The following is a 9409-nucleotide window of genomic DNA, read 5'->3' on the forward strand; positions in this document are numbered from 1 at the left end:
GGCATGGTCTCAGCTACTTTGTTCTTGACCCTGAGTGGGCACACAAACATCTGGGCCCAAAAATGCTTCATAGCCATAGATTGCACTGGCGGCAGGGCTCACAAAGTAGTGTTTTAAAATGGCACAGTTTTTTTTAAATGTTATGGCTGCTGAGTCAGGAAATTCTCTCTGTGGCATGCTGCCAACAAACATCAAAAAGCTGTGTTAAACTCTCTCTCCTTTTTAAGCTCTCTCAGGTTTTTGAGTGGATTTAGTTCATCATGTTGGAGCGCCACTCTGTAGTAGGAACGTGGCATCTTGTTTCATCCCGCCCTGCTCCTGGCCACCCAGCTAGCTTATGCCCAAAATAACCACATGGAAATTACATTAATTAGATTACTGCCTGGCCCAGTATATCTGGCCTCTTCTTGGATAATTCTTACATCTTGATTCAACCCATTTCTAATAATCTGTATAGAACCACGAGGTTGTGGCTTACCAGGAAAGGTTCAGCATGTCTGACTTTGGCAGCTCCACGGTGGCTCTCCGTGACTCTGCCTTCTTTCTCCCAGCATTCAGTTCTGTCTACTCTGCCCACCTAAGGGCTGGCCTATCAAAAGGCCAAGGCAGTCTCTTTATTCAACCAATAAAAGCAATGCATAGAAAGAAGGACCTCCTCCACCACTTTAGAGTATATTTTCATATTATTATAGGTCAATAGTTGTTCATGTTTGTTGTATATACAGTTAGATCAATTAGTTCTTTAGATACATAGAGACTGTAGTCTGTCTAGATAGGTATTCTTCAACAACTTCAAGGATCTGTGGAACATGGCATTTAAATAATTTAGGTTTCTCTTGACATGAGACATGATTGCTTCTGATAGCATCAATCTATTCCTGAGAGAATGTTGAGCACCAAATTTACTCCACTTGGAGCTTGTTTTCTTCTTGGCAAAACTGGCCTTTGGGCAAGGAACTGACAATGCCTCAACAACTGGCAAGTTAAATAGTATCTGGAAATGGATAAGCAGGACTGTCAAATCTTGCCAAGACAGGCTAAAAGGGTTTTGAAAAATTTCCTGCCTCTGAAAATGTTCTGTCAGTTACACTAGGACTTAGCCAAAGTTGGTTGCCTCAATGTTACAAAATGAGACTTTGGATGATTGCTCAGGTAGCTGATTGTCTTCATCATATATTGCTCAATTTGGAAGCTACTTGATTGTACTTTCTGCCTGCACAAGTAATATTATCTCCCTTCTCAGGCCTTCAATGAAGTTGAAGATTAGATAGTCATAGTTACTGTCCTCTTATGATCTAGCCAAGCCGTTTCCTATACAAGACTTAGACTCCGTGGGATAGAATATTTATTAAAACATTTAGCATATGTTCCTTACTTAATATTGTTTATGCTGGTTGTAATTCTAATCTTATACTTGATATCTGTTCCTAGTGTATATTGTTTTGTATCGGGTTTGGAACTCTCTTATTTAAACAAAAGGGGGAGGTGCTGCAGGAGCTCCTTCCACTCCTTCAGCCAATAGCCTTTAAGATACCAGCCCACTGGGGCATGGTCTCTTATACTTTTAAAAAGCAGTGGGAACTGGGCACTCTCCTCGCTTTTGGCTCCCATTCTGGTTGACTACACTCTGTTTCCTGTTTGCAACAAGAGGACTATTGTTTGGGATAGTGATCTGTAAGTTTTTCCCCTTAAATAAATAACCCCTCTTATTATTCATAATTCTTAACTGGTGAGAAATTGTTTTTGCGGCTTCACCCAAACCATTGGTAGAGGAAAAATATGATCCCAAATTGGAGATCAAAGATCAGGAAGAGCAGCACTGTGAGTACAATGATCACACACAGCCTGGTCACGGGGATCCACTGTGAGCCACAAAAGATCTGCACCAGCAGGGTGAGGCTCAATGCACAGAGAACAACAAATAAAACAATTTACAAGGAAGCCGTGATGTAATTTAATGTCTGACACTGAAAAGAGTCAAAATTATTAAACAGAAAGTCATATGCCTCCTCATGCAGGAGACTCAAGAGCGGTGACATAGCTCAAAGCAAGGCACATGTGGCAGCTGATATGAGCCTTGGGGCATTGGCAGTGATAACAGATGGGTCACAAAACAGACAGGCAGTGCTCAACACTAATGGCAGTGAGAATGCTGAGGCCAAAAAGATAAGCAAATATTGAAAATGGAGTAGAACATGTAAAGGAAAAGGTGAAGGAAATAGACAAACTGAAAGAAAGCTTAAGAAGAGAAATTCAGCCACAGCCAGGTTGAGGATGTAGACAGAGAAGGCATTTCTGTGCATGTGCAAGCCCAGAAGCCACAACACTATGGCATATCCTGCAATTCCAACCAAGACAAAGAGGGAAAGATACATTGTGGCTTGGAGCATGATTTCACAATATGAAGAATCAGTGTAGATGCTTCCATTTGGTGCTGTGATGGTAGTCTCTCTGGTTGAGATGTTGGAATCCTTGCTTAGGAAATCCCCAGTAGTGCTCCTGGAACAAAAATTTTAAAAAAACATGAGCACATGCTGTGTACTCTCTGATACCCCAGGACTATATTACTCTGTGGTAATGAATGAGTTGATTCATGAGGAGTAGAAATAGGATTGTAGAGACTAATTAATTTATCAAATCCAATATTTTTAAAGCCTTAATTTAAATCCGGTTTTCATTTTTGGGGCTATCTATAACCCGTGCCCTGTGCTGATATAAGAGTAGTCAGTGGTACTATAAAAACACTCAGTGTCTCGTAACATGTGAGAAAGAAACACAACCGTGAACCCAAATATCTTTCTGATGTGTGAATGTCATATATCAATCTGTTGATTTCATTGGTTAAGTAATAAAGAAACTGCTTGGCCCTCATAGGTTAAAACATAGGTGGGTGGAGTAAACAGAACAGAATGCTGGGAGGAAGAGGAAGTGAGCTCAGACGCCATGCTCTCCTCTCCAGAGTAGATGCGATGAAGCTCTGACCCAGGATGGACATAGGCTAGAATCTTCCCGGTAAGCGCACCTTGGGGTGCTACACACATGAATAGAAATGGGCCAAGCAGTGTTTAAAAGAATACAGTTTGTGTGTCATTATTTTGGGGCATAAGCTAGCCAGGCGACCATGAGCTGGGGCGGCAGGAACACAGCCCACAGCTCCCACTACAGAATGGCCCCCAACGTGTGGACGACTATATCCACAGAAAGCCTGAGAAAGCTTGGGAAATAATAGAATAAAGCATGTTTTCTTGGTAGCAGCAATTTCTCTGTTCTACTCTGCTTGCTAGAGGCAAGCAAGCACTCTCATCTAAGAGAGGCTTCCTGACTCAGCTTTAGCTGCAAACCTTGCTGCTCTTTTAAGAGGTCCTGCTACGAAACACTTAAACGGTGTTGATGAAAAGCTGAACACATGCTTTTCGGTTTTCAGCTGTAGCAGGAAAAAAGTTGTGCTGTTTTATTTAAAATGCTGGCTTTCTGGGCCGTCCTGCCAGGGCAAACTCTGACTGTTTGAGGCAGGAGGGCCGACTACAGAGAGAGGACTTGATTGTTGTCTGTGGACTTGATGCTGCAGTTTGCTTGTTGGCAAAGACCTTGAAACACCACAGAGTTGTGGTGATAAACATGGCTACAGCTGGTACCTCTGCCACGAGGCTGTAAAGCTAAGGAATGGGCTGGATTTAGCCGGCAAAGCCACGGCTTTAATCCTACCCATAGTGCTCAGTAATTTGAAGGCTCATGTGGTCAGATAAACAAAGAGAGATATGCAGTAAAGAGAGACTCAAAAACAAACCGAAAGAAAATTTCTATATGATTTACAGTGTGTAAAAAATATATGCAGGCTAAAAGACAGAAAGGAAGAAAGTAGTTGGGTGTGGTAGTACACACCTTTAATCCCAACACTTAGGAGACAGAGGGAGATTGACCTCTGTGACTTCAAGGTGTGGTAGCACACGCCTTTAATACCAATGCCTGGAAGGCAGAGACAGAAGGATCTCTGAGAGTTCAAGGACAGTCTGGCCTACAGAGTTATTCCAGGACAAATATATACAGAGAATATAAAACAAAAGTAAAAATAAACAAAATAGAGTTAGAATAAAGCTGCACAAAGATGGAAAATACAATGAGAATCTTGATACTGTATGCTATTATGCTCTCTTTGAATTGTTTGAATGCTGAGGAAGGAGCAACAGATGCTAAAAGATATTTGTTTATAAATGCTGCTGAACTAATCCAAGATAGATATTTTCAAAATACCTTGACTTCAGAATTTGGATCTAAGGATATGATACTTTGGAAAAGAGTTTCTTCTTTTGTTTTCAAAGAGGATGAGACCCTGTGGATTTCTTCTATTTCAATATGGTATGATAGACCACGCCCTCCTGAAAGGTTGCTGTGAACACCTTTAGAAAATTACTTTGCTCAACTGCCGACTGAGATGAACCTAGCAGACAGGTTATCCCATAAAAGACCTGAATAACAGCGCCCCCATTCAGCAGGAAGCAGTTTGGAGAGAAATAACTACGTCCATATTCCCAAATATTGTTTATAAATGTTCTTTTACATTTAAAGGGGGAGATGATATAGATGTGAATAATTTGCATTGATATGAATCTTGGTTTACTGATATTAATTTAAGGTCAATTTTATTATATGTATATGTATTTCTGATATTGATTAAGGTAGTTCACTTAAAAATGTAATGTATATAGGTTGTTAATAGATAATTATCAATAATAGTCAATCTTGTAGTCATGTTAGATTTTCTAGACGTACATAGATATATTTTAGATAGGCATTCTTCATATCTTTCAAAGATTATATAATATGGCATTTAAAATGTTTTAATAACTTAGGGTTTTTCATGACAATGAGACACTCTACTCCTGGCAGCACCAATCTACTTCAAGCAGAAGATGGGCATCGAAGAGGCACCTTATGGAGTTTGATAGCCATTTGGGCAAGAAACTGCTCTTGCCTGGACTATTGCATAAACTGGACACAGAGAACCCGCAGGGAGAGAACTACTGAATTTGCCTAAAGGTGAGATGATCTTTCGGGGTTCCTGATTCATGAAAGAGTCTGCTAGACATTCTGCAGGACACAGCAGATAGTGACTGAACTGCCTTTGAAATTTCCTGCTTCATGGAAATGTCTCTGGATACTATGGACCTTTAGGTCGAAGATGGATGCCCCAACGGTACAGAGGAACTTTGGGTGACTGTCCAGGCAGCGAGATATCTCTGTGATTTCTAGAGTTTTGTAAGTTGCTTATTTCTTGTTTGCTTAGGTAATATTGTATCTTTCTGGAGTCTTTGATGGAGTTGAAGAATAGTTAGTTATAGTTTTCCTTTGTTATAAAAGATAAAATAGATGTAAATATTGTAACTGTAATTCTTACTTGATAACTGTTTTGTTATATGTAATTTTGCTATGTTAAAGTTAAAGCCTTCCTTTTTTTGTTTAAACAGAAAAAGGGGAAGTGATGTGTGAGTGTCATATATCAATCTGTTGATTTCATTGGTTAAGTAATAAAGAAACTGCTTGGCCCTCATAGGTTAAAACATAGGTGGGTGGAGTAAACAGAACAGAATGCTGGGAGGAAGAGGAAGTGAGCTCAGACTCGACAACTCTGCTCTCTGGAGCAGACACCATGCTCTCCTCCCCAGAGTAGATGCGATGAAGCTCTAACCCAGGATGGACATAGGCTAGAATCTTTCCGGTAAGCGCACCTTGGGGTGCTACACACATGAATAGAAATGGGCCAAGCAGTGTTTAAAAGAATATAGTTTGTGTGTTGTTATTTTGGGGCATAAGCTAGCCAGGCGACCATGAGCTGGGGCGGCAGGAACACAGCCCACAGCTCCCACTACATCTTTCTGTCCTAAAACTGGTCCTTCCCTGGTACAGGAACTTGGAACCCAGAAGCACGACCATCAGCTGCTCTCATTCCTGGCAAGGAGAGGCAGTCAAATGGGAAAATATGGAAATTATGAAAGAGAGTAATGAAGGAAATGGCAAATCTTGCTAAGACCAGTATGAAAAGACACTGACCTATAGGCAAATGTCAATAAGATGTGACTGAGAGTCCTTCACTGCAATATGCTTCTGCTCCTGTGGCTCTGAGGACCAACAATGATGCAGCTCGTGGGTGTGACATGGTGAAGCTGCCAATCTGCAGACAACAACTTTCTTGGCAAGATATTCTTCTACCTTTCTGTATTTGAGAAGTCAACTCTCACACTCTAGCCTATGCTCATTGGAAACAACATTCTGGAGTTGGGATTTGTCTTCAGGAACTGAGTAGATGCTTCTGACCCAGAAGAGGCTCATAAAAACATTGAGCAGACCTTATGACTTCCAGTATGTATACGGGTAGCAAATTGCATACCAGGTATCTTCAAGTGCAGATGTCCACTAAGATGTTTTTTGGCATCTGCCCCAATTACACTCATATCAGCCTCTCCCACTTTTAGGTCTACCACTCTCCAAATAATTGCTCTTTCCTCCTTCAAGGACCAACTCCCATCATAGGTAGCAACATTAAGCAGTGTCAGCTTGCAGTGTATGACTGTGTAACTGAAGTATAAGCAGATCATGTCTCACATATCAGCCTCTCCCTTTGCATCCTAACAGGTCCAACTCCCTATGAGTAATTGCTGTTCTTTCCATTAAGAACTAATCCCCATCATAGCACCAGTGAACAGTATAAGCTTGAGGTGTGTTACTGTATAACTGAATCATAAGCATATTGTGCCTCACATATAAGCCTCCACCATTCCTTTCTAAAAGATCCATCTTCGTGTAAGTAAACATTCTTCTCTCCACTAATGAACAATCCCCATCACACAGTCATTGAGTAGTGTCAGCATAGGGTGTGTTACTGTGTTACTGAAGGACAAACACACCATGCAGTCTAAAGGGCTCTGCATGATGAAGGTGGTGCCACTATTGATACTGTCTCTTCCCCAGCAGTGCTGTACTAAGTGTGTTTTTTCTTCCAAATGACAGTCAAGCTTACAGTTCCCTTGAATGCTCCACAGGTGTCTAAGTTCTCATGACTAACATCTCCAAATAGAAATGTTATTTTTGTTTTACATTGTCAATGTGATAAAGTGTGTTGGCCCATCCATCTCATAATTTGCAGAGTTTAGCATTTGTACATGTTTACAGCACTACATAAAATTCATTGACCATTACTTTGTAAATGCTCAGAGTCTAAGACCTTTCTTCAATGATTCACCTTTATATTCTTCAAATCACAGGCACCATAGGTTCCGATTCAGATTTTTAAAAATGCCAATTCACTTAGAATACATGAGATATATGTCCTTTGGAGGCCATGGGAAGAATGCTGTGCTTTGGAAGTGGCTTAGCTGTGCCCTGCCCAGCCAGTGGTGGGCAATTGTTCTCTCATTATGACAGCTTGGAGGGAGTTTGGGGGGGGTGGTCTTTTAAGAAGTGTTTGTGACCAAGTGTAACCATAGAAACTTTCCAAATGATGCTTGTAAAAACTCTGATATGACACGTGAGTTCTTATACATGTGCTGGACTAAATGACAGGTCAGAAAGTTTTAAATCACGGTCCTCCAGAAATCTCAAGGTCTAAATCAGGAGCAGAAGGAGAGAGAGCATGAGCAAAGAACTCAGGACTGCGAGGGGTCCCACACACTGAGACAATGGGGATGTTCTATTGGGAACTCACCAAGACCAGCTGGCATGGGTCTGAAAAAGCATGGGATAAAACCGGACTCGCTGAACGTAACGGACAATGAGGACTACTGAGAACTCAAGAACAATGGCAATGGGTTTTTGATCCTACTGCACATACTGGCTTTGTGGGAGCCTAGGCAGTTTGGATGCTCACCTTACTAGACCTGGATGGAGGTGGGTGGTCCTTGGACTTCCCACAGGGCAAGAAACCCTGATTGCTCTTCAGGCTGAAGAGGGAGGGGGACTTGATTGGGGGAGGGGGAGGGAAATGGGAGGCGATGGCGGGGAGGAGGCAGAAATCTTTAATAAATAAATAAATGAAATGAAAAAAATTAACAAGTAGAATAAAAAAATAATAATAAAAAATAAATCCCGGTCCTCATTAAAATGTTTATTGCTGTTTGCTCTGTTGCACTCACACATCAACCTCTTCCATTAATATTTGTTACATATCTCTAAGTATCTGATTTTTTTTTTGATGGTGAATTCCCATCGTAAGAAGCAACATCAAGCATTTTCAGTTGTCTTCTGAAATTTTGTGATTAAAGAATAAGTGTATTATTATGACACTCAATACCTTGTGGCCACAATGAAGTTACACATACAGTATATCCATCTGTATAGCTTTCCTTTAAATTATATAAAAACATACACAATTGAACAGAGTCTGAATTCAATTGTCCAGATTTACCACATCCTAATCCCACGATCTAATTACCTTTATTATTAGTATCTCTGAGTACAAACTTATTTTGCTTGTTGATGTATCCATATGAAATGGATCTGTAGACAGTCCTGAGGAAATGCAGAATTCCACACATGGAACTCATTCTTCTTCTCTCTCATTCAGGAAATTTGTTCTTTACTTATGCTCTTATAACATACATGCTCACAGATCATTTTCTATGATTTCTACTTTTGTTCTTAATGCTACAGACATTTTAGGTATTTATTAGTAATATGAAACTTAATCTCATAGGAAATGGTCAAGGGCATCAATTTGGTGGGTGTGGTGACAGTAACCTGATTTGAATTTGTTTGAACTCTTTCCTCCCCCATGCTTCAAGTGATTGGTGCTTGTTTCTCAGGGTAGAAATTTGGAAATTTTGTGTGAGTTTTAATAGCCAAAGCTTAGAGGATGACCCTGGGAATATTGAAGCCATAGTCTCTGATGTCAGGTTGGAGAGATGGCTCACTGATTTAAGTGCATATTGTTCTTGAAAATGAGGCCTTGGTTCATTTCCAAGCATGCATGTACAGCAGCTCACAATAACCTGTAATCCAACTGGAGAGGATCTGATGTTCACTTCTTACCTCATTAGGCATTTGCACATACCCCCACACATATAAATAATTTTAAATGAAACATGTCTTTTATAAAGAAGATGTATTTGGCTCAAGTGTGCATAGAAAAGAATTTTCTGATATGCTATAAAGAACTGAAAATTAAAGAGAAACACAATGAGATACCAGAATATGTCCAATGAATTGTAAAAGTATCGACAACACCAAGTTCTGGATAGAAGGTGCAGCTGGAGTTCTTACACATAGTGAGTGGAACACAAGTCTACAGACACTTATGAGATCAGGTAAGATTTCCTAACAGTAAATAATAGAGGCTTATCGTTGGAAATATCAGCCAAGCTCCTAAGAAATCATCAAATTAAGTTAAAATATACTGCCATGAAATTTTCTGTACAGG

The 9409-nt window shown here is 40.3% G+C and overlaps 1 protein-coding gene across 1 annotated transcript; it reads right to left on the reverse strand.

Moving 5' to 3' along the window:
- Positions 1-1751: 1751 nt before the first annotated feature.
- On the reverse strand, positions 1752-2375 carry LOC130865582 (mas-related G-protein coupled receptor member X2-like). The gene is made up of 3 exons (XM_057756676.1): positions 2229-2375; positions 1936-1967; positions 1752-1899 (listed from the first exon to the last, which is right to left on the reverse strand). The coding sequence occupies exons 1-3, from the start codon at positions 2373-2375 to the stop codon at positions 1752-1754; spliced, it is 327 nt and encodes a 108-aa protein (XP_057612659.1).
- Positions 2376-9409: the final 7034 nt, after the last annotated feature.

The sequence above is a fragment of the Chionomys nivalis genome, chromosome 23 (genome assembly GCF_950005125.1).
Source record: "Chionomys nivalis chromosome 23, mChiNiv1.1, whole genome shotgun sequence".
In the NCBI taxonomy this organism is placed as follows: Eukaryota; Metazoa; Chordata; class Mammalia; order Rodentia; family Cricetidae; genus Chionomys; species Chionomys nivalis.